This window comes from Saccoglossus kowalevskii, chromosome 21, assembly GCF_978046115.1.
Source record: "Saccoglossus kowalevskii chromosome 21, keSacKowa6.1, whole genome shotgun sequence".
NCBI classification, from domain to species: Eukaryota; Metazoa; Hemichordata; class Enteropneusta; family Harrimaniidae; genus Saccoglossus; species Saccoglossus kowalevskii.
In genome coordinates this window covers 6,442,117-6,469,291 of record NC_140661.1, presented here as the reverse complement: position 1 = coordinate 6,469,291, position 27,175 = coordinate 6,442,117, and the positions used below count along the sequence as shown (strand labels likewise).

Below are 27,175 nucleotides of genomic sequence, written 5' to 3'. Positions count from 1 at the left end.
CTCGTCCAATGTCGACTGGAATACAAACTTTCTCGCTGCCAGAATTTGATCCCATCAACTACTGGCCATTTCCTTAATATAATAGTTTTGTTGTTAATTACAAACAACGCCATCCTATAGCAACATGAATGCGAGGTTCTGTGGATTCATGCAATCAATCACCTAAAAGGACATTGAAAATCGTCGGTTTCATTGTTTGTTTCATCGGCCGGCATTTGTTTCACTTTCTTGTGTTCTCACTTTAATTACATTTTCTGTATTTGTCTATTGAAGTCAATACAACACCCTGACGCTAACAATACACACATATCGGCGTACTGTACACACCCATTGACACGCTGCATCTGTACTCAATGAAGCGTAGTAACCATCAACGCTGTGTCAACTAAGTTGCGACGAAACTAACGCCGCTGTTATTGTTTACTTTCAGTGAAACATCTAAGCAATACTGAGAAAAGTCACGTAATTCGAATCACCATAGCAACACCCAAATGCTCAATTTACACTTTATTTATGCTCTTTAATATCGGTGTAAACATTTTGACAAATCGTCTTGTCTAACGCCCCGAGATATGTTTTCTTTGGTTCAGTCATAAACGCGTAGTCCAGTGTAATGCGTACATCATAGAAATGCCAACGTAGCAGACAATGCTCCGTCGTGGGTAACACGTATCTAGCATTGCAATATGATTACGTTTTGCGGGTCCGTCTGACTTCTTCAAGAATTTCTGCTATTATTGCTAAGAGGAGACTTATTACGGCATAGCGTTGTCTAGTTACCAAGCTATTATGTCCTAACTGTCGCGGTGATTTACAACGTGCGCTGGACATTGGAGCTGAATGACGTAAGTGATCGACACCAACCAATACTGCTAGAACACTGAAAGTCACATATACACTGGACACGGTGTGAATCCGTCAACCTTCTGCAACATAATAATCAGTATGTTGATTTCAGCTTCGGGTTGTCCACTGTGTTTTGGCTAGTTAGATTGAGACATGTTTGTATTCGATAACTACGGTTATCTTGTTTTAAATACCATACATCGTGATTGGATTATTCTACCCATAGTATATGATGGTCTATGGATGAATTGAAATGAACTGCATATACATTCGTATAAAATTACAAATATTCGTGTATTTTTTTCCAAATAATATCCATCTTCATTTTGTATCGCGTAAGTGTTTATTCCATGTACACTGAATTCCAATTTCAATAAAGAACCGAGAATGTACGTTTTGAGTACCCAAAGTTTTCTGAACAAATCGATAATTAATGTTCTCCGTGTTAGTTCAGACAGTCCAATTATAGGCCACCCTGACATCAACTCGCGCCCTATTGTTTCTGAGCCGATGGAAGGTGTGTTCATGAATTCAAAAGTTGATATATTCGAGGTGAAACAAATTTTTAAATTAAAAAAGGCACATGATGGTCATTCACAATATGATGGATCATTCACAAGATAGTCAGTATGATACATTTTAAATTATATTCTCAGAAATATTAGTTTAACGTTTCAAATATAGACATATCAGATTACAAATTAGTGTTAATATTTACACTTAATCGCTTAATTGGTTGATCCAATTGATTGGCTCTCAGCGTTTGTGCTCAGAGTGATGTATTAATAGGTAAAGAAAACAAACTGGTTACCATAGCTAACAGTCCAATGACCTCCGAATCAATACTTGCTCCTCGCTCACTCGCATATGCTATGTTATTATATATATATATTCTATGTTAGCCTCGTCCACGTGCATTCATTTATTCTGTGTATTCATCTCATCCTCGTTCACATAGTGCATAAATCAATCCCCTTCACGTCACTTACTGAGTTGCTTGATAAAACAGACTCTGTTATTCCCGATATTATTACGAAAAAAGGAAATATTCAATTCACATTTTACGTCAACGCAATATATGTACAATAATATATAATAGAATTTTACTGCTCTTCAGTCCAATTTATAAATACAACAAATATTCCATGTGTTTGCTGTTCGTATATTTGAGCCGGCTGCCTGGCAGCAAATGTTATCACCATAGCGACGGGTCAAGGAGGTCATATTTTTTATGGTTTATGTATTATTTGAATACCGCATAGTAATTTTAATAATTTAAAGACAATGTCCAGCATTATAATACCGTGAACAAGTCATTCACTGCCAACTACACACATGCAGCTCCATGTCGCACACAACCCCCAAATAACATACTGAACCAATCAACACTGTTCTGTACACATGCAGTAGTGGGAATTTGCTCACAGATATTTTGATACATTAAATAGTATTCGCAGTATAGCTTGCATAATAGAGAATATAGGAAATAACGTAGAGCATCGTGGGTATCTCTAGTTAAAGCGCGGTAGTCGTCGCGCTGCGCATGTTCGACATTTGTGTTGATAAACATTGATTTTCCCACAATCCAATGCGCTCTTCAAATGGAAATCACAAGTATGAGGTTTGACTTGGGTGCGACTTGCACTGATTACCGCCGGTGACTCCGATACCTTCCAATCACATGAAAATTAAAATTATTGTATTTTATTCTCTGTTCCATACCATCTCATTCCAATCTATATTCCTTCACATACTAGTATTTGATCTCGTATGATAATTTATTTCATATATGGTCTACGTCATGATACCAATGAGGGATAATTGCTTACATACACTTGGTTGAAATTAACGTTAAATCTTTGCAATGAACGTTTGTTAAATGGTGTAACGGTCAACTCAGTAGGGATGCATTGACCCTTGGCATGATTTACCCCAATGCCCTTGGCATCGTTTTCTACGTTGTCTGACCTTTGACATGCCACGTTGTTGTGCCCTCATTTGATACCCCAATTACGTAATGAGTTGCGCGGCCAATATAGTATCTCACATTTACGTAACATTATCAACAAACACATTATAGCTCGACAACATTGCTTTCTGTTGAGTTGTATGTGTGTCCGTTTCACCAATAAAGGCTGTGTACATTTATTATTGTATAGTGTGTGTACATTTCGTGGTCAAAACATGTAGACAGTGTAGGAATTTAAAACATTGTTCTGGGCTGTAAGCAAAGTCTGTAACTCCACCTATTTAACAAAACCTATTTCTACATTCCTAAAATATTCCCAACTGACTGTTTGAAACGTTAAAAATTGACAATTTGACGTAAGTATCATCTACTACAAGTACTCTATTCAAGCAATGTGATAGGTAGGCCCGTATCGCCAGTGTGTTCTCGGGCCGTAGACAAATTTGCACACAGAGAAGAGCGGCTCAGCCGGAGAGAGCAATGCTCGTGTCACTTTGAGTGACCGCGTCTGTGTTTGTGTTTCTCAGCCCTAGAACAGTACGGGTCTGTTGCTTCAACAAGTGAATATAAAAATGAAATCAGACTTGCCAAGTCCTCCAAATAAGGGTCCTCTATTAATTCCTGACATTCCATTATTAATAATATCGAAATTATGCTCAGGTAAAGTGTTTTTTTTTTTTTTTTTTATTTTTTTTTTTTTTTGGGTTTATCATTCCCAAACATAGAGAATGCATTGTATAATGTGATGAGAAGATTACTTCAGTAGCACAGTCACAACGACATTGGCTCAAACTGTTTGGGTAAACACGTGGAATGATGTCTGTCACATGGCAGTTAATTATATGTATTTGTAGTAATGCAATTCTTACATTGTTAGGCTATATTGGAATTTCACAACCATTAATTATTCATTTCACGTCTCGCTTTTAATGTGTTTCTATTTCTATAAATCTACCGGATAATGACGGACTATAATTTACACTGAGGTTGGTGCTTGTTAAACTGAAACTGTTTTGGTTTTATCGTGGTAGTGAAGTTTTTTTTTAATAAAAAATTGCCGGTAGTAATTATCTGTAACGATTGCGATATTTTATTTTTTATTATTTGATCTTTGTCATCGCTAACTTGAAGCCTTTCGTTCACATATTACTAAAATGGTTACCGTAATGCAGTTACATCATGTTACTATGGATACGGGTATTACCGCATCAAACCATCAAATCATTACTTAGCAACATTAATGTATTGAACATAACTATTTTTATTCACCTTATTTCAATTTATTTACATTTATATTTTGTTATCGCGTTCTTTAATTATCTTTAATTATTGATGATATTGCGGAAACATTCACAGACAATTAATTTAAGTATATTATTCCGTCTATTAATATATTCTCATAGTGATAACCAAGGTAGTCACATGCTGTGTGATATTATCACCATCATTGTAAATAAATTGTCGATATGATATGATATGTGATTGTAGCAAGCTTATTTTGAAAGGCGTCCGTTTGTTCAAGGTTGCCTAGCAGTAACGCGTACCCAGGCAAACTGAGCAGTTAATTGCGCGCTGACTCGGACATGGAAATGCTTTTAGTGTTTATTGTTAGACGTGACCTTGTAAATTACTATTGTAATCAATTTCCAATTTACTGGTGATATATATCATAGTTTTTTCATTCATTCTTTCTTTCAGTAGGTCGGTCAGGCTGTCTATCATCCATTCAGTTCGTCGTTCACGTTCGTAAATATGTCCTCAACTTTTTCTCCATACACTTATGGTGCGACATAAAACGTCTTGCCTATATAAGTAAGCTGCGCTCTGATTGGTGTGATTGTAAGGTGTTATAGTTTGATAGCCAATCAGGCACATTCTTGTAGGCATTGACTGCAGTGAACTACACGTCAGACTTCGTTGGCATTTCTCTTCGTTTGCATGAAATGGCTGAACGTCATGGTACAGCACGGAAATCTTACAATTGAACTATAACAAGGCGTGTGTGTGTCCCAATGAAACATTGTCCCATGGTCCACGGTAATAGAGTGATTGAAATATACACAATGGAAAACAATAAATACAACGATAATTGATTTCATTAATTTTCAATTTCTGTCAGAATTTTCTGATCAAATTAAATGACGCTTTCTTTACATTTAAAATGAAGACTAATTTAAGAAAATTGTTTTATTTTCAATACGATGACTCGCTGGCTTTCGGAAACTTTCAAAGGAAACCCTTATTGGTCGTCATGACAATGTCATTGTGTAACTATTTTCGGAACAAAAATCAAATGTTACGTGAATTTCAAATTTACTATTCCAGGAAAAGGAGTATTTAACTTTCACAGTTTCGAAGGTACAATCTTTAGGTTTTGTTATATGCATTCATATGAGCTTGATGTGAATTAAGTGATCGACCAGTGTGTGGGTGTACTCTCATGAAAGAGATGTATATATTTGCTGTAAAGAACTATTTTGTAGAACCGAGGACCCTCTTTTGCAGACCTTTGTCGCAGACCTTTCTACTCCTATAAAATGCATTAAATTAATTTAATTATTAAAAATAATCAAAATTGACAACGACACCCCCCACACAATTTAGTCAAAACGTATTGATTAAGGCTCCCAAATTTTACACAGATCGTAGAACTCTTACTAAAAACTACCAGCAAATCTACCCATACTAGTTAGGCCTGAGTGCCTCTCCTTAATGTATGCACATTATGTATCTGTGCATCCAGTTGTTCAAATGTAAATTATATAAATTAATGTACTAAATAAACGAGACTCTAGTAATATATATAATCCCATCATTGTATTCATGTAGAAAAAAACATTCATTATTCTGATGCACGAGAAATAAAACAGGGGAAACCACAATATTATTGAAACTAAAAAAATACTAATAAAGTTAGGAATAAATTTCTAACTAGTGTTTTGGTAAGTAGTTTGGTATTGGTATTTGATATTGGTTTACAGCGGGAGGTTCGTCACCTGCGCACGCGCGGAAATTGAGTCCCAAGCGACGATAACAACATACGCTAAAAACGCAAATGTTCATGGGTAGACGCTTGTTTGTAAACAATGACACGCTATGGCCACCTGACGCATGCGCAGGTGACGATTCCCCGCTTTAAATTATAAGTTACAGGCGATATACGTTTCCCTGGCGAAGCGATGACGATATGTTGTTTCACATTTGTCACTTGTAAATAGTAGTAAAGACATACATGTACACCTATCCCTATTATAATCCTAATTTTCCGATTTACAGCAAAGTTATAAGACTCCAAACGAAGTTGGTTTTCACGATCATCTCTTGTTTGATCCACCGTCCCTCGTGTTGAGGGACGGTGTTTGATCTACCCCCGGTAACAGTTATGCAAAGGCACTCTCCTGCCGCTTCACAAAACTCAGGAGTAGCCATGTCAACCGGATAAAAAAAAAATATTTACTAGCACTATGTAGGATATATAGAGCTTTACAACATGTCCGTTAAGCTCGGGCCCTTAGATATGAACATGTAATACAATAGTACATACCATAGAGACGTCTATTTCATTTCCGCAATTTAAAAATACATCATTATCGAAATACACGTACGACCACAGATATGAGCAAATTGTGTTAATTTCAATGTATTCCGTTATCCTGTGTAGTAATACTATACTTTAATAGTGTACATTTCAATTGATTTGTGTTCATATACTAGGTACAATGCACAGTTGTCAGTGGAACAGTTTTCGTCACGCAACCTTTTTCAGTATTGGTCATTATCTAAATAGTATTGAACAAAACCCGGTAGTTATCATTTAGAGTCCCTTCAACAGTACATTAAAAATAATGTAATTCATTATATAGTATGACGTCATATGGAATTACTAGTACTTTCCGGGATCTTATTTGTATCTGGGATATGGCGGCTCGTTCGAACAAGTCAACGCGAGTATCGTCGTTGGTGGCGCCCCTCTTTCTACTTGAAGAGGCGTTTCATGTTAATGACAATCTTCGCCAGCCAAAATTCGTTTATTCGAATAGTTATAATTCAAGATGGCGCTAATTTAAAAATTAATCATATTCTTACAAAGTCGAATGAACTACTGCAGTGCCTGCGTCAAATATGCGTTGTGAATATTGTGAATGGCTGGCCATTCTTCACACCGATCAGAAGAAAGCATGTACTTGTGCACATCATATTGTCACCAGTCTGAGATACACCTAAAAGTATATGGCAGTATTCCTTTTGGCGATATGAGCAATCAATGAGATGATTGCTGCCCGAATTGTATTTAACACATGATTACGTAGTGATCTCAAGGTAACAGGATACATCCCACAATGCAATTTTACGAGGTAGTCAGTTAGAGTTGAGTTCAGTCAGAGTGAGAATAGAATAGACAGTGGAGACAGTGCAGAGTAGAGGGTCAACCAGAAAGTTGGGTCGAAGATCGAGTGAACGACAGATCGGGTCAGTACGGCTTACCACAATTACAATTAGGCCTAGGAATGTGCAACTCTGGGTGTGTCTTATATTATAAATTATGAAAACTACATGCAGTGACTTGTGTAAATGTTGTTGAGCAGTTAAAATATCACCTATGCGATCCCAGAAGGTACCGTCAAAGCTAAGCAACATACCCCAAATTCAACCCAGACAGCGTAACTTATTTTCCCCGGACGACGAACCACATCCATCCATCCAACCATCCAACCCAAAACCCCTGCCACGCGAAACCCGGATAACAATAGAATCAACTGTTGATATTCCAGTCCAAGGGCATGTTGAAATCACATCGCAGTATGCTAGAAAACAGTGTAGCTCCTTTTAAAGGTGATAAGGACGTTACATTTTCCAATTTGTTCACAAGACAACAGTATTGACCTCAACTTGAAACTGTCTGGCTTACTAGTAAGACGGAAGGTTTTTAACGACACGGGACAAATTAAGGCTGGCAGCTTTATATCACGACACGTCAGTAAATGTGGTGAATAAAATGCCGTTGGCGGCGTAAATACAGATTTCGGAACATGAAAAAAAAACTCGTTCACATGTCTGTTTTTTCTGAGAAAATAGGTTAATTGTCAAATCGTCGACATGTAGAAGATACACATAAATATGAAAATAATCGCGATTACGAAAGGTTTACATTTTCACTACTGCTTGTTTTATCTGAAATGGGGCTCGGAAAATGCTGATTTCAGGTCCCGTTTTTATTACTCTATGATGGGACGTTCAGAACGTTTTGATATAGATTGGTTTTGTTTGTATTCCTATTTTATTGTTCATAATAAGTACATCAAAATGATTAAAAACAATATTATAATTCCATTACACCATGGCCCTGCAAGATATACCACCCGTTCATATATGTCACACTTCCTTGATATTAACCTTCGCCACCATCCAAATTGTTCTGCACTTTCTTTCTAATATTCTACAATATTTCTACAGAGGAACCATAATTTAACAACCAGTTGACGAAATTTGAGTCTATTTTTAGTTTTTACTCAACAATTTTGCTATTTTGTCCCAATATAAGACTATAAACGGTACTATTTTGTGGATTTGTGATAAAAAAAGGGGAACTTGTGGTGAGATGGTTAATAAGGCATGTGGGCGTAAAGGTGTTTCTACTCGTATCATTAACTCTTGTTCTAGATTCTCCTTCATATCATTGTCCAGAAGTCTATTTCTCTGGGGCAGTTTCCGTTCCAGATGAAACGGGCCAATGTTGTATCTATTTTTATTTCGCAGTTTTTTAAAATTTATCGCTTTTGTTTTGTTAATTTTCTTAATTTATATCAACCCTCATATCAAATATGGTTTCTTCCAAAAACAGATCGACTAATACTACTGTAGCTTACACCGTAACCTCTAATCTGATTGCATACATACATACATACTTTAGTAACGTTTCAAAAATGTCGGCCACTCATTGCTGCTCTACTAAGCTTCTAAATTTGGCATCTGTGGCAACATGCACCGATGGTTTTCCACTCACCTTGATCAGAGACCGTGACAGCAGCGAGTAGCATTGGGTGGTCACGTGTCTAAATGGCTCAATGCATAATTGGGTGTCCTTCAGGGTTCACTTCTGGGACCCTGTTTATCATGCACGCATAGATAGTGATACAATATCTCGGCGCGATATGCAGATATCACATCTTCCAACTGTTATAACTAACTAACATATATTACAATATACTTTTATTAAATATATCACATATCATGATACTGCAATATGCAAATACCGCGATACCAGTATCTAATTATTATAACCATTAAAGCGGGGGAGTCGTCACCTGCGCATGCGTCCGATGGCCATAGCGTGGCATTGTTTACAAACAAGCGTCTAACCATGAGCCTTTGCGTTTTTAGCGTGTGTTGTTATCGTCGCTTGGGACTCAATTCCCGCGCGTGCGCAGATGACGATGTTCCCGCTTTAAATATTTAGATGTTATTTACGACTAACGTCGGCGATAACCCGTGTCGTTTAACACTTGTACAAGTAATAACCGTGAATGACCTATTTATTATATGAGCAACTGCGGAAAAAGTAGAGGGCAGTCGTCGTGCCGCGCCCTGTTCGATATGGGACTCATACAGCGCGTGTAAAATACTAGTACATTGTTTGTTTGTAATTCAAACGTGCGAATTACAAAATTGTAATTCAAACGAGGGCTGGTAAATATTCTCGGATTTCTGTCAAATCACTGAGTTGAATCTGTATTACTAGAATTACTGTACATCTGTATTACTGTACATTACTAGAATATCTATATTAGCGAATGGGATCGTCCGTAATCGATTAAACTAACGCGGGCAACACATTAGTTTCGTTGTCAATATCGATAAGGATCACGTGCGTTACTACCAAAGTGGTTACCAAACACTGGTAACTTTGTTGTAGATAAATCATGGTATCTCTAGATTTGAAGTTACGCCCCTATGTCGTTGTTATTTGTTGACGCATTGTCGAAATATAATACTGGGGTTAAACAAAGGGTCAAAGAAAATATATGACCAAATTATAATATCATATAATTACACTCATACCTGACCATAACATACAAATAACGCAATATACAAATATCGCGATATGTGTCTGTTATTACTTTATTATTTTTATTATTATCATCAACATATAATACAATATTTATAATATTTCTGTTACACTTAAATCATGGCCTAAAAGTAATACAATATACAGATATTACACTATCCAATTATATAACAACATATATTAATATATTCATCTTTGTTGCGTCATACTCATATCTTGGTATAAAATAATGCTATATACAGATATCACAATACCACTAGCAGCTGTTATCGCGATATAAAGCTATCGCGATATATCGATCATACAATCATCTTTACACACTATACGCGGCTATTATGGTACATACAACTACATGACAAACATTGAGGTTATGATTTATATGGCGTAGATCAGAGTGACTACCATGTCAAAGTGGTCACAATACTGATTACAGTTTGTCACGGGGCGATCGGAACAATCCATGTAGATTTCAGACGATAATAAACACTGCAAGTAGTTTCTATAGAACGCCACACTAAGCAAAGTCAAGTGGGGCGCTTAAATATTTATAACACTAAAGTTCAACATCATTATCTGTCAAGGAGTTCTCTCACTCGGGTTCAAGCACTTCTCGTTAAAGGGAGAAAACAGACCAACCTTGACAAGTGAGCTCACTTCAGACTTTGACAGATTCTTTTCAAAATGACCAATTTGTAAAATCAAACAAGTTCACCGTTAAATAAATAAATTCATTAATGCCGCATATACCAATGAAGCATGTTGGTTGTTACTGGGCGATAGTAAACGATGTTTACGATTCAGTTAGTAGTACAAAGTAGAATAGACATGACTGAACTCGGGAAAAGACCCCAAAAATAAACATATAAGCACAATGCACCTTCGCGTACGAAATCCTATTGTTATAGTTAATTATTTCCACTTTCTCTTTGTAATGATATTATTTAGTAAAACTCATTCATTTCCTATTTCCTTGGCCTTAGATAACGTTTTCTCACTACAAAGTGAAGTTCATCCGATCATTTTGTCTCACTCAAAACCCACAAACCTCAATAAATATATCACAAATTGGTTTCCAAAATCCGCCGAAAACACTATACAGTCATTAGGTACAAACTTATCTTGTTGTCATGGTGATAGCGAACCGGTGTACAGGTTGTCGGCATGTTGCCACATTTCAGAAGGTTAGGGGGTCCTGTGTTGTTGCTCGGTTATAAGCTACCTGTTGTAGTCATACATCTATGTGTCTTGTCGCCAACGGAGGGGCTTTGTGTCGACTGGTTTACATGCATCTTTGCTCACATCGTTAGTCATCTACAATTATTAACATCCAAACGGATTTATTTTGGATCCAGTGTTTTTTACCTGTGCCGTGGCCGTTTATTATTGAAGGGAAGTCATTATTTCTCGCCCGCTCCTCGACATCAGACTATTTGTTTAGATTGTTGCTTTTTATTCAGCCAAAATGTCACGATCAACGACGACAACCGAGTCTGCCAGTTCATTTTCGAGGTGAGAAGTATTTAAAAGTATATATATATTTCCAAATTACGTCACTGTTCCTTCGCAGGTGTGTTTCATCAGTAAATTTCAGAGTGTGCTGATTTCATTCAATACGGTGTACATACATACATTTCTTGTTCTATTGACACTGTTCAAATAACATCGCTTTCCACCCTCACTGCGGTAATTGTCAATTCCTAGTTGTCCGTCCATATGTTGTATTATAAGACTGACGTTGTATATTGTACCGGTTTCCATTGCATGACTAACGTGTGCAATTAAGATTGATTATTTTGAAAACACCATGACCAGAAATTGCCACGGAACTTGAAAGTGGAATAAGAGCACTATGTACAACTTATTATAAAACTGTGCGAAAGAGTATAATAGGTATGTCAGTTACCATTCTCTACCACGCTACTGGGAAACTATCGCGCCTTCAACGTATTTATTTGTTTATATAGACAAGTCCCACTTGTCCCTAAAGTCCACCAATAGTACCTCGGATTTGAATGCATTGTACGTGTGATGAATTTATACTTTTGACTAGCTCGGTAGAATATACGACTACATGCGTGTTTGATTACGTTTTGATAGCCTTGGGTATAACGTGGAATACGGCTAATGCTATAAAACGGGCATCGACAAATAAACGGCGCTATGATATTCTCGGGCGGAATGACTGAACTAATCGTGGTGTACGTCAGCTTTGTTGACTGTAATTGATATATTTGCATATCATAGTCATAATGATTCTGTAGGAGCGTTGTTTAATATGCCACTTACTTTTCTTAATGGTTTTTCCATTGGTAAGGCGGTAAGAGTAAAGCGGCGAACATAAAACTAAATAAACTACATATTTTTAATCAATAACACCTGATGAAAATGCTGATGACAAGTGGATGTTCGCGATGGTTACCATGGAAACAAGAGAGATTCACTCAAAGTGAGTAACCTTACTCGGGCGGCCATTTTAAAACAATTTTAGTACAGGAACCCCATTGCCGGACTCAGACTCACAAATTTCCAAAACGTCGATTGCGAAGAATAGCTTTGTACAATTTCATTTAATTCCATTGACAACAACGTCTTAGTTGTCGCTCCATTTGAATCCACCCAGTGTATGAACTTGGACCTAATGTGCTAGGCATTTGTCATATCAATCGCGGTACCTGATTATAGTCAGAGTCGGGAGGTGCCGTTTTGATAATTGGCACAGCTGAATAGAGACGTGTGATATTATTCGTTTGTAGTGGGACACCTATAGAGTTGAAGAGTGCCGCACTGAAACATAGTATAGTTTCACCTATAGAAACCGGACAGCTCTGAGATGGATGGGTATCAATTGGTGCTACGATGAACAGCTCATCACCCTGTAACAAAAATACAACCCTGACAATGCGGCCAAACTGAATGTCGAAAGTTCGCGTTCATAATAGATCGCCTTGGGAGAAGATTAGACTTGTATGCCGGTGAGCAGCTCAACAGTAGGCAGCGAACAGAGTAGGCCACTTATAACCACAATGCTGTGGCGGTTTTGTGAGTGCCTATTATATTAAAAATAAGACAACTGAGGCAGAAATAAGCAATATACGCCCTGCTCTATAATGCAGTCGTTCCATTAACTTTAACTTCGACAGCTTCTGGCAATGTTCGGTAGGATCGATGCATTAATTAGAACATATCAATAAACACTATCAACGTGAAATTGAATGAAATATCGCCTGACAATACTAATAACCAAGAGGCTACATGCGCTAAGCCATTTGCAGTTATAAAGTAATATCGATAATCTTATTTGGAACCAGACCCCTTTCAATAAGTCTATTTATGTTCATCAGAGAGTCGTGGATTAGAAGACGCGACTCAAATGAACACAAGTCGTAACTGTCAAGCGTACGTGCATACACCATATATTTGCCGATTTATGGTAAACGTCATGAAACCACGGGGGAATGCGAGTTTTTAAAGTAAATTCTACCATCTACATTTGTAACCCGGGGTAACCGTAAATCTGTAAATGAATGTTATATATCACGGAACTAGGGTTTCTGTAAGGCGCGTCTCACTCTCTAAGTTATCTGTAGTTGCTGATAACGACACTCGCGAGTAATATATTGTGAATGTATCACAGCGTAGCAATATAGATCACATCTGTAATAAATTTACGATGTGGCAACAGGAACCGCTCTTTATACAGCTGCTGAAAACTGTCAAATGAACGTCAAAAGGACTGGGATATATAACCGCATTGGTGTTCTGTTTATAGAGGGCATGCAGTAAAACTGTAAAACGTGTGTAATCCGAACACCAAATAGAAATTTACGAATTAATGTCTACGGTTTATAGAGGTGTTGTATACTGCTGAAACATGTCTAGCCCGAACGCTAAACGAACTGGAAAATTGCTGTCATTTATACGACGAGTATAACGAGTTCGGGCCCATACAAATCTACGTAATGTACTAGCGAATGTATTAGTGTTTCTCTTGTTGTGACAGTGGCCACGCTAAGCTACAGTTACCTGGATAGGTTGGACCAGTGTAAGATACAGGACTCTGGATAGGTTGAACCACTGTGATATACAAATCCCTGGACAGGTTGGATCATTGTAAGATACAGGTCCCTGGAAAGGTTGGACCAGTGTAATATACAGGTCCCTGGACAGGTTGAACCAGTGTAAGATACAGGTCCCTGGACAGGTTGGACCACTGTGAGATACAGGTCCCTGGAAAGGTTGGACCATTATAAAATGGTTGAACCAGTGTAAGATACAGGTCCCTGGTCAGATTTGAGCAGTGTAAGATACATATCCCTGGACAGGTTGAACCACTGTGAGATACAGGTCCTTGGAAAGGTTGGAGCACTGTGTGATACAGGTCCTTGGAAAGGTTGGAGCACTGTGTGATACAGGTCATGAACACGTTGGAGCAGTGTAAGATACAGGTCCCTGGTCAGGTATAAGCAGTGTAAGATAAGGTTCCTGGACAGGTTAGACCACTGTGAGATACAGGTCCCTGAACGGGTTGGACCATTGTAAGATACAAGTCCCTGGTCAGGTATGAGCAGTGTAAGATAAGGTCCCTGGGCAGGTTGGACCACTGTGAGATACAGGTCCCTGGACAGGTTAAACCATTGTAAGATACAGGTTCCTGGACAGGTTGAACCAGTGTAAGATACAGGTCCCTGGACAGGTTGGATAATTGTAAGATACAGGTCCCTGGGCAGGTTGAACGAGTGTAAGCTACGGTTCCTGGAAAGGTTGGACCATTGTAAACTACAGGTCCCTGCATAGATTGGACCAGTGTAAGATACAGGTCAGGTTTGAGCAGTGTAAAATACAGGTCCGTGGACAGGTTGGAACAGTGTGAGATACCGGTTACTGAACAAGTTTGACCATTATGCAGTAAAGGTTCGGGTTGGACTAATGTATGATACATGTCCCTGGACAAAAAAGGTTGGAAAGGTTGTACCATTGTGAGATATAGGTCCCAGGACAGATGGGGCAGTGTGTGATAGAGGTCACTGGACAAGGTTTCACCATTGTGCGATAGAGGTTAGTGGACAGAATCTTGTGTAATAGATGGCACTCTAAAAGATAGTTCCGTGTTAGCTGATATCTATTTAATAAAGATGATGAATGTATGTATGACCCTGCATATGACTAGTTGGACCATTATGAGATATATTGGAGATTATTGTACAATACATTTCTATGGAAAGTTGTACAATTTCCAATTGAAATCTTTGGAAAGGATTAACTATTTCAAATGATCGGGACCTTGGCGGTATGGTCAGTATCGGAGAAAGTGCCTCGGATCAAACAATAGTTTGGTTTTGAGATAATGATCTTAATAATAGAAGATCACTAAAGGAAATAGGTCGCTACATGGATGATCAGTGAGATGTACATTCTATCATTCTATTAATTAGAAGTTTATATGTTGATATGTGCTGGTTCTAGTAGTTTAATAATAAACACTGTACTGACCGAATCGATATACATAAATTACATATCTTATACAAGTTTTACTATTTTTGATTTCATATTACTGCATTGTTAATTTATACACGAATGCCCCGATTTCAGCATTTCTTTGCAGAAACTGTTTTAAGATGTGTTGTTTAAGTGTTTCTATTCTTTCTAGATGCACGTTTTCTCAACCTATTCCTCCTAGTGCGTACTACTTCATTCGTTTCAGTGATAAATAATATTTCTTAATTTTTGTTTTGATTTTTAACAATTCCGTTTTTGCGCAATCCATATGGCCATATACTTTAAATTTAAATATTCTCCGTAATTTCACTTAGTGTGAATTGGATATATTTAGTCTGTAGCCATTTGTTTGCTTAGAAAATTTTTGATTCTTCCTAGTCCGCTTTACAAAATATGGCATGGAATATAACAATAAGATGTACACGTCGAATGTCCCTATTTCAAAAAGACTCATTGGTAGTCACATACTGGCAATGACACGTGATTGTGCAAGATTACTACCATTTTCCCAGCTTTACATGTTGTAGTACTATAATTCGGTGGTGTTATATACAAATGAGTATGGTAAGCTTAGATAAGTGTGTTTTTGAAGTTACTCTAGTTTTAGGCTGTTCTAATCCTGTTAATCGACAAACCTTTGTCGTCGACTCCTTTATGGGATTTAAAACCCCTCAACCTGTTGACAATAGTGTTGCCGAGAGGCATGTACTGGGTGCATATCTATGTCGAGTGCTGTAGTTGTAAAACACATTGCAAAGAGCCTTATGGGCAACAGTCACATCATGGAGAGTCATAGTGATCTTAGGCACATAGTTGTTATGGTCGCGTGGATTTAATTATTGACTACGGCATTGTACGTGCGCCTTGTATTGGGCAGCTACCTAGTGGAGTGTCGTAGTGGGCAGCTACGTAGTGGAGTGTCGTAGTGGGCAGCTACGTAGTGGAGTGTCGTAGTGGGCAGCTACGTAGTGTAGTGTCGTAGTGGGCAGCTACATAGTGGAGTGTCGTAGTGGGCAGCTACGTAGAGGAGTGTCGTAGTGGGCAGCTACGTAGTGGAGTGTCGTAGTGGGCAGCTACATAGTGGAGTGTCGTAGTGGGCAGCTACGTAGTGTAGTGTCGTAGTGGGCAGCTACGTAGTGGAGTGTCGTAGTGGGCAGCTACGTACTGGAGTGTCGTAGTGGGCAGCTACGTAGTGGAGTGTCGTAGTGGGCAGCTACGTAGTGGAGTGTCGTAGTGGGCAGCTACATAGTGGAGTGTCGTAGTGGGCAGCTACATAGTGGAGTGTCGTAGTGGGCAGCTACGTAGTGGAGTGTCGTAGTGGGCAGCTACATAGTGGAGTGTCGTAGTGGGCAGCTACGTAGTGGAGTGTCGTAGTGGGCAGCTACGTAGTGGAGTGTCGTAGTGGGCAGCTACGTAGTGGAGTGTCGTAGTGGGCAGCTACGTAGAGGAGTGTCGTAGTGGGCAGCTACGTAGTGGAGTGTCGTAGTGGGCAGCTACGTAGTGTAGTGTCGTAGTGGGCAGCTACGTAGTGGAGTGTCGTAGTGGGCAGCTACGTAGTGGAGTGTCGTAGTGGGCAGCTACATAGTGGAGTGTCATAGTGGGCAGCTACGTATTGGAGTGTCGTAGTGGGCAGCTACGTAGTGGAGTGTCGTAGTGGGCAGCTACGTAGTGGAGTGTCGTAGTGGGCAGCTACGTAGTGGAGTGTCGTAGTGGGCAGCTACGTAGTGTAGTGTCGTAGTGGGCAGCTACGTAGTGGAGTGTCGTAGTGGGCAGCTACATAGTGGAGTGTCGTAGTGGGCAGCTACGTAGTGGAGTGTCGTAGTGGGCAGCTACGTAGTGTAGTGTCGTAGTGGGCAGCTACGTAGTGGAGTGTCGTAGTGGGCAGCTACGTAGTGTAGTGTCGTAGTGGGCAGCTACGTAGTGGAGTGTCGTAGTGGGCAGCTACGTAGTGGAGTGTCGTAGTGGGCAGCTACGTAGTGGAGTGTCGTAGTGGGCAGCTACGTAGAGGAGTGTCGTAGTGGGCAGCTACGTAGTGGAGTGTCATAGTGGGCAGCTACGTAGTGGAGTGTCGTAGTGGGCAGCTACGTAGTGTAGTGTCGTAGTGGGCAGCTACGTAGTGTAGTGTCATAGTGGGCAGCTACGTAGTGTAGTGTCGTAGTGGGCAGCTACGTAGTGGAGTGTCGTAGTGGGCAGCTACGTAGTGGAGTGTCGCAGTGGGCAGCTACGTAGTGTAGTGTCGTAGTGGGCAGCTACGTAGTGGAGTGTCGTAGTGGGCAGCTACGTAGTGTAGTGTCGTAGTGGGCAGCTACGTAGTGTAGTGTCGTAGTGGGCAGCTACGTAGTGTAGTGTCGTAGTGGGCAGCTACGTAGTGTAGTGTCGTAGTGGGCAGCTACGTAGTGTAGTGTCGTAGTGGGCAGCTACGTAGTGGAGTGTCGTAGTGGGCAGCTACATAGTGGAGTGTCGTAGTGGGCAGCTACGTAGTGGAGTGTCGTAGTGGGCAGCTACGTAGTGTAGTGTCGTAGTGGGCAGCTACGTAGTGGAGTGTCGTAGTGGGCAGCTACATAGTGGAGTGTCGTAGTGGGCAGCTACGTAGTGGAGTGTCGTAGTGGGCAGCTACGTAGTGTAGTGTCGTAGTGGGCAGCTACGTAGTGTAGTGTCGTAGTGGGCAGCTACGTAGTGTAGTGTCGTAGTGGGCAGCTACGTAGTGGAGTGTCGTAGTGGGCAGCTACGTAGTGGAGTGTCGTAGTGGGCAGCTACGTAGTGTAGTGTCGTAGTGGGCAGCTACGTAGTGGAGTGTCGTAGTGGGCAGCTACGTAGTGTAGTGTCGTAGTGGGCAGCTACGTAGTGTAGTGTCGTAGTGGGCAGCTACGTAGTGTAGTGTCGTAGTGGGCAGCTACGTAGTGGAGTGTCGTAGTGGGCAGCTACGTAGTGTAGTGTCGTAGTGGGCAGCTACGTAGTGGAGTGTCGTAGTGGGCAGCTACGTAGTGGAGTGTCGTAGTGGGCAGCTACGTAGTGGAGTGTCGTAGTGGGCAGCTACGTAGTGGAGTGTCGTAGTGGGCAGCTACGTAGAGGAGTGTCGTAGTGGGCAGCTACGTAGTGGAGTGTCATAGTGGGCAGCTACGTAGTGGAGTGTCGTAGTGGGCAGCTACGTAGTGTAGTGTCGTAGTGGGCAGCTACGTAGTGTAGTGTCGTAGTGGGCAGCTACGTAGTGTAGTGTCGTAGTGGGCAGCTACGTAGTGGAGTGTCGTAGTGGGCAGCTACGTAGTGGAGTGTCGTAGTGGGCAGCTACGTAGTGTAGTGTCGTAGTGGGCAGCTACGTAGTGGAGTGTCGTAGTGGACAGCTACGTAGTGTAGTGTCGTAGTGGGCAGCTACGTAGTGTAGTGTCGTAGTGGGCAGCTACGTAGTGTAGTGTCGTAGTGGGCAGCTACGTAGTGTAGTGTCGTAGTGGGCAGCTACGTAGTGTAGTGTCGTAGTGGGCAGCTACGTAGTGGAGTGTCGTAGTGGGCAGCTACATAGTGGAGTGTCGTAGTGGGCAGCTACATAGTGGAGTGTCGTAGTGGGCAGCTACGTAGTGTAGTGTCGTAGTGGGCAGCTACGTAGTGGAGTGTCGTAGTGGGCAGCTACGTAGTGTAGTGTCGTAGTGGGCAGCTACGTAGTGTAGTGTCGTAGTGGGCAGCTACGTAGTGGAGTGTCGTAGTGGGCAGCTACGTAGAGGAGTGTCGTAGTGGGCAGCTACGTAGTGGAGTGTCGTAGTGGGCAGCTACGTAGTGGAGTGTCGTAGTAGGCAGCTACATAGTGGAGTGTCGTAGTGGGCAGCTACATCGTGGAGTGTCGTAGTGGGCAGCTACGTAGTGGAGTGTCGTAGTGGGCAGCTACATAGTGGAGTGTCGTAGTGGGCAGCTACATAGTGGAGTGTCGTAGTGGGCAGCTACATAGTGGAGTGTCGCAGTGGGCAGCTACGTAGTGGAGTGTCGTAGTGGGCAGCTACGTAGTGTAGTGTCGTAGTGGGCAGCTACGTAGTGGAGTGTCGTAGTGGGCAGCTACGTAGTGGAGTGTCGTAGTGGGCAGCTACGTAGTGGAGTGTCGTAGTGGGCAGCTACGTAGTGGAGTGTCGTAGTGGGCAGCTACATAGTGGAGTGTCGTAGTGGGCAGCTACATAGTGGAGTGTCGTAGTGGGCAGCTACATAGTGGAGTGTCGTAGTGGGCAGCTACATAGTGTAGTGTCGTAGTGGGCAGCTACGTAGTGGAGTGTCATAGTGGGCAGCTACGTAGTGGAGTGTTGTAGTGGGCAGCTACGTAGTGTAGTGTCGTAGTGGGCAGCTACGTAGTGGAGTGTCGTAGTGGGCAGCTACATAGTGGAGTGTCGCAGTGGGCAGCTACGTAGTGGAGTGTCGTAGTGGGCAGCTACGTAGTGGAGTGTCGTAGTGGGCAGCTACGTAGTGGAGTGTCGTAGTGGGCAGCTACGTAGTGTAGTGTCGTAGTGGGCAGCTACGTAGTGGAGTGTCGTAGTGGGCAGCTACGTAGTGGAGTGTCGTAGTGGGCAGCTACGTAGTGGAGTGTCGTAGTGGGCAGCTACGTAGTGGAGTGTCGTAGTGGGCAGCTACGTAGTGGAGTGTCGTAGTGGGCAGCTACGTAGTGGAGTGTCGTAGTGGGCAGCTACGTAGTGGAGTGTCGTAGTGGGCAGCTACGTAGTGGAGTGTCGTAGTGGGCAGCTACATAGTGGAGTGTCGTAGTGGGCAGCTACGTAGTGGAGTGTCGTAGTGGGCAGCTACATAGTGGAGTGTCGTAGTGGGCAGCTACGTAGTGGAGTGTCGTAGTGGGCAGCTACATAGTGGAATGTCGTAGTGGGCAGCTACATAGTGGAGTGTCGTAGTGGGCAGCTACGTAGTGGAGTGTCGTAGTGGGCAGCTACATAGTGGAGTGTCGTAGTGGGCAGCTACGTAGTGGAGTGTCGTAGTGGGCAGCTACGTAGTGGAGTGGAGTGGGCAGCTACGTAGTGGAGTGTCGTACTGGGCAGCTACGTAGTGGGGTATCGTAGTGGGCAGCTACGTAGTGGGCGGTCGAACGTACCGTTAATTCAAAGCGCATGCGTAGCACGATGCAGTATGAGTTTTAACACGTCATATCCTAGTGACATCATACATTGTCATAGAGCTGTATTCACATTGTGACCAACCGCCTTTTCAGCGACGTGCTAATGTATAGAGTTGTTCCACACACTACGTGCTCCTATGAATACATACGCCTGCTGTGATGTCGTTAACTTTCTTGCATATCTCGCCACGCTGAACTTTGTGACCGAGAAAAACTCGTCTGCTTGGATTAATTCGTCTTCTCTGTGTCTGCTTACGCTGATAACATGCGCGATTGGAATAGTCAAATTCTCGATAAAAGTCTGGTGTTATCTTACGTTCTGAAAAAACAAACATTAAATATCGACCGTCAGCAAGTCTTGATAGTCTTGTTATTTTTTCATCTTTCTCATCAGACGTTGGGTATCGCTAGCCGATATGATCTTCCCCGTTTTGTAACACTGATCGATGTGTTAGATAGCAGTCCTGGTCGGTTGTTTTTCTGGCGACTTTAAAACGGTGATTGGCTTCATTTTTTGTTCGATACATTGTTAGATACATTAGACGAGTTCCATACTAGTCTCCCTGTAGAATACACGTACAGTAATAAAACGACAACAAATCTACTTGTATTTACATAAAATCAACAGGTGGTGACGAGAAGTGCAGTGACACGAGAGGTACTGAGCATTATTGTGACGTCACAGTCGCATCCCCCGATAATAGCTTGTAATATTCGTCGGTGAACTGTTGAGCTTAATGGCTTTCAAAGACCTGACATTAAATAACACATGATACAATGAATGTTTCACGTTCTCCTCGACGACTGTCCCCCAGGTACAATGCCTTGATTATTAAACTAGTCTAGTGTTTCCTATTTGTCAATCAGGAACGAATCTTACTCCAAATGGCTATGCACGACATATCCTGTGTTTATATTAAGGTAATCTAAGGTCGGAAACACCCGTAGGAACAGAAAAAAAAGATTGATAGTGTGTCAAACACGCCATGTCGATAATAATAATAGATTGAGATATTGAGATAAGTAGACACTTTGGGATATGTGATATATATGCTAATACTTACAGGTCACTGCGTACAAAAAGAATGTACCCTATTTGGTGTTGCCGTGTACATTGCATAACGATTAAATCATTTGCGATTATGCAAACATTGGTTTTTCTGTTAAAACAACACGCAAAAGAACAATTGTGTGTTTATTCATTTTCCTAGGGGGCCTTGATGTTTTCCGCCGACACTCCAGATTGAACAGGTGTTATCGACCACTGGTGTATGAAGACCAATTAGTTAAAACGGATTTCTTGAAATAAAACGCTCGTCGTTTGAACACATCGATGAATATAGAAAACATCAAATCACGTCGATAAATAAGAGATTACTATAGTGCATACTACGCAGCCTGGATTTTTAAAAAACGAATATTAAAACTGGATAGTGTTTGAGGATGTCGTTACTTAGCAACGAAAATCCAAAGTAACTGCTTAATTTGAGCGAAGTACTACAAAACACTATTTTTATAACTGATTATTTTGAAATGAAACGTCAGTTAGATGATTTTATGTATTTGGATATGCTCCATGTTAAATCAAGTGATATTATAAAAGCTATTAAAATTTATTATACCTCGTGACCATTACAGCCAATCAGATTTTCACATGACTTGTGAACATATTCCCACGTCTACCGTACGTATTACCTGTACCTTCCTCCATCCGGGAACCTTAGTTCGGGGTTAATACCTATAACTTGTCAAGAGAATGGAACACGCGAGATATTTGTTGAAATGATTACTGTAAAACACGTTGAAATAGCTACATGTCATTTTAGCGAATTCGACACAATGCGCCTTCTTGAAATTAGCAGAATGTTACTTTAGCTAAAGTGCCAACTATCCCATTGTGAGAATATTATTGTTTTTTAAATTAGCAACATATTGAATTATCAAAATTATGGATTAGGTAAATTAGCGAAAATAACATTAGTTAAAAGACTATTATTTGTCGTACTTGAGTTCACTATTTGAGAAAACTATTATTTTAGTCAACTTTGCATTATATATAAATAAATTGTATTTGCTGAAAGAGAATGTTGTTGACATAAGTCTGAAATTAAGTCATGTGCAGCGTAGTGTTCTGATGTGAACTGGACGTGTCGCGGGCAGACGCACGGGTTGGCACCGGGTGTGTTTACAAACAAAGATTTTCGTGGACCTGTTGTATATAAAACCGTGTACTGAGGTAAAACGGCGTCCATGATAAAACCCAATTTGGGTCAATCACTGCTCTGGAACTCTACCAACTTATGAATTGATGAGCACCAATGTATAAGTTCTTTCCATGGTACAATATTGAGTATCATAATTTCTTTCAGATCAGTCTAATTAATAAGTATCAGAAATGTAAATATAAATAATGTTATATTTATTTTGAAATTTGGAGAATGTAGCTGCTTTAAAAGGAGTCCACTACGAGGTGAAAATGAGCCATTTAATTAACTGAGTAACAACAGGAATAACAGTTTGTCAGTTATCTCCATCTGTTGTTATAGCAACCCAAATTGATACATCGATTTAATTCCCCGTCTCATTGAAGGTGTTGTTTTTTTCATTTTCTCATCTAAAGAAATGAAACAGGGTAATGTGGATAGCGATGTGTCACAGAGACGTGGCGCACTGTTAACAACGTCAAATTGAAGGGTTTTACCAAGATGTCGTATTTGTACGTGATTTTGATTTATTGTTTTTCGTGTTGACCGATTTTACACTCAAAATATCGGTTAATATGTTATTTATTTGAGGGAAGCAGCCTTGAGACATCTGCTTGCCCGCGATAAAAAAATCGCTCATTTTTTATCCCTAGTACGTTGACATTTAACTGAAATATGTAATATAAATTTATCCTGGGCGTCGTAAATATAACAATTATTGCAATTCATTCGCAGGATAATTGTAGTATTTAGCATCAATTCGATGTTGTGTTGCCATGGCAATCATGATGCCAGACTGCACTGTGCTCAGAATGTGTGGACGTATGAGTGGAATCAGGCTATAGATGTGCGAGGTTACAACGTGTATATTTGAATGGTTCTCACTGATCTTTGAAATGTACAATATACTTATTATTGTAATTCACAAGAACTAATTTACATGTCTCTGTAGACATATTATGGGATATAAGCAATATTTATGACCTAAGCGATCACACATCCTGTCCTGTAATAAGTCCCAATAAAATATCTGAATATTTTACGTGTTGAATGTATTTGAACCTCAATGTCAAATGCTGTATCAATCTGATTAAAATCAGATGAAGGCTATAGTCCAATTCTTTTTTTTCTTTTTTTATTTTTATATTTTTTATTAATATTTCTTTTTACTCAAAAAGATTTTAATCAGATTGCTGCTGTATTTGTTTTGTATTTGAAACATAATCAAACCGTATTACGTATTGTATTATGTCTTGTTGAACTAGTAGTAGTATGTTTATTTCTTGTATATGTTGATTATATACAGTTCTTAATAAGTTGGTGGTTTTAATATCACATCACAATCATTCTACTCATTGAACCCAGGAAGCGAATGTCCAATCAAATCACTCAATCAAGTATAGAATCCAATATTCCGAATACCGTACAGTGATTGGTAATTACACAGCGTGTCAATCACGCTGCCCGTTAGTCGCGATTTTTAATGATTTGCTGAAAACTGAATTATAAAGCTTATTGTCGGAGAATTATATTCTCGGTGTTTAAAATGCCAGATTGTCCATCCTGTTTTGCTGGTTATAGACTTTACGATATGCTTATCAGCTTGTCTTCATTATTTATGTCAGAATTAAAGGGCGGCGGTCGTCATGCAGCTTGTGTTCCAATTTCATGTAAATAAACAATGTATTTTACACGCGTTGTATACGTCACTATGAATCCCATATCGAACAGAACGCAGCGACGACCACTGTCCTTTTAGCTGACATTTCTAGTATGATGTTGTGCTTTATTGATATTTTTGCCTTGTTGTAATTGTGTCTGTCAATATACATGTAGTACAATTTCCCGTCACGTCGTCATATCAGTCTATAATTTAGATATATATTCATGTTTTCATTACTATGGCCACCGATCTTTTGTACCAAACCATACTTGATGATAGAGGTATATTTCATTACTCTGATGTAAATGCACGATCTACTAACTTGGCAAAATGTATTTGAACAATTGCATTTTTTAAGTTCATTAAAACATACAGGTTTCATCTCAATGGTTCATCACAGTAGAACATGTAAAGTCCTCTAAGGGTTTCTATGCACGGCAAACTACATAAAAATGAAACTCAACTTCAACATTATTTTTTCATGCATAAAGAACATGATCTAGCCTCTCGCTTAGTACCATCTCCATTTCCTGTTTCAATTGTTTCAGTCAGTGAGCTTATTTTATCTGTTTTACAATCTCATATTTTATTTATCACAGAGCGACCCGTATTGGGTGTCAGCAGCCAAATACTTGCATACCTGCTATTATAGAGTTGCTTTCTGGCGTGAGCAAATCTGATAGCGCCCTCTTCTGGCGAAATGTAGAATACCACAGATCGAACGAAGAGGGCGTTATCTAAAAATGGTGTTTAATTTGTAGTGCAAGTTAAATAGTAGCACGCACAATTTTAGTTATATTTTGGAGTCTTATGAATTACGTCATGGAGACACCGTTTGTGAACACAACTGTAGTAGGTTTGTTGAAGATATTTATTTTATTTTTTTTCACTTTCCCGAGATTTCAACGACTTCACTTTCGTTCAAAAATACATGTATGTAAAAAGTGCATATTATATTGATAATATTTTTTTTTCTTCTATATTTTACTTGATTTCCTGGAGATTCATTGTTGAGACAAGGCGACGAAGGAAAAACAAATCAAAAGAACACGTAATAACTATGAATCAATCATTTGAACGTTTTTGAATTTCTTGTTTTCTGACAGTGTCATATGAGCACATCGCACTATGGAACTCACTTTTCTCGTTCACAGAATTGAAAGACAGTTGTGTTTGCCTTATTTCTCGAGAAATGTGAATTGCTCAATGATGTAATCTCATAAAAGTCGGTCGCTGGTTCGACCTATTAAAACAATTTATTTCATCGTTAGGTCATCAAATGTTGCTATGACAACTCGATGAAATATTTGACTACGAACTTTCAGTGTAGAATAATACAGGTCCTACATAGGCTTATTACCCGGAGGGTATTCCCAAAATTGAAGTATACGGACTTGTTGTCGCTGTTCTGATTTCCATTTCTACGGTCAAAGCGATCTCCATTTTGATCATAAATTTTCGGATTCTCGGCCATTTTAACAAAATGTTGGTCTTTATTACGCCGCCTACGGTGGAAATGGAATAAACATTCTTCTTTATATAAAGAGTTCGGAGATCATCAACTGCTGAACTAATTTAATCAGGAACACACAATCAATTTAATCAGGAACACACAATCAATTTTGAAACCATAGAGATAAAATGAGTGCATACTAGTCTTTGATTTCAAGAAGAAGAGTAATTTTTTGTCGGGTGTCGGAAATAAAGGGTCATTTTACAGTAATTAATAAACTTATATTATGTCAGAATTTGAGTAGTAGCATTTCATGTCTTCTTTTTAGGGAAGTTCGGTACCATTTAAACATGAACAAAATGATCATAGTAAATCATTCAAAAACGTTTGTGTGATGATTCACAAACATACACGTCATTCGTGTTTAATTTTTTTATGGAGAAAGAAGGATGTGTTTTCAAAAATACATATACAAAATAATCTAAAAGCTGGCCATTTTGCATTCCATGTAAATACATTATTTCATGGTCAACTTATACCATTATTCAAAATTCTCTAATTTTTCATGACAGTCATGTGTAACGCTCGTAGCGCTACATATCATTTTTAGCATAGGTCACGCAACGAAATCTTGAGATATGATGGAATGTCTCTGTCATAGGAACCAATTGTAAACTATTGAAAACAATGCTTTTTTGATCATTTTGTTCAGGTAGTTTTGTGGAAAACTTAGTTTGGTGACCCTAAATTTTTATTTCAGAATTTTGAACATTACAGTGTCCCAAATCTTCTTGTATTTTTTGTATTATTATTTTAAACTTGGATTTTTTTAGGTTATCACATTAGATTATAGGAGTGTTACCCATTCAAACATAGAAATAATATACATGTAACCACGGGCGCTTGCAACAGGATTTATGGTTAAAGGGTATCCCTTAACCATAAATCCTGTTGCAAGCGCCCGTGCATGGATTGTATACTCTCTGATTTCACTCAGTATAAATAGATGATGTTCTATAAATTCACCCCATAGTGCCATGACGGGGAGGGAGTTGAAGTGGCGAGAGATGTATATTTCAGGTGTATCAAAAACAAAATTAAAGGTTAATTCTGTCGTTTGTGGCGCACTAATAAACCGGGTTCTGAAATACCCGGATGTTGGTTGCTAACTGGGTTTTTCACTGCGGATGGACACTAAACTAAAATCGCCAAGACGTTTTTAATACAAATTATTGTTGTTGGCACTGTTATTTCCAACTTAATCTTCTTTAGTTTTTATTTAGTTGTTATTAAAACAGAATTCTCAGAAATAAAAGCAACATAGTTAACACGGCGGTCTTCGAGTGGTACTATTTGTTATAGTCGAAGCGCGGAGGTAACCAA

At 39.7% G+C, this 27,175-nt stretch overlaps 1 protein-coding gene across 5 annotated transcripts in view; it reads left to right on the top strand.

Annotated features, from left to right (window-relative positions):
• The window catches only part of LOC100367394 (leucine-rich repeat-containing protein 71-like), a 55,291-nt gene that overhangs the window by 2,553 nt on the left and 25,563 nt on the right, over nt 1-27,175 (top strand). The window contains exon 1 of one of the 5 annotated variants that reach the window (XM_085495347.1): nt 11,193-11,390. The exons of the other annotated variants lie outside the window; for them this stretch is intronic. Within the exon in view, the coding sequence (XP_085351473.1) occupies nt 11,344-11,390 (47 nt within the window). The 5' untranslated portion in view covers nt 11,193-11,343. Of the gene's footprint in view, nt 1-11,192; nt 11,391-27,175 lie in introns of those variants that run through there. 5 annotated transcript variants of the gene reach the window in all.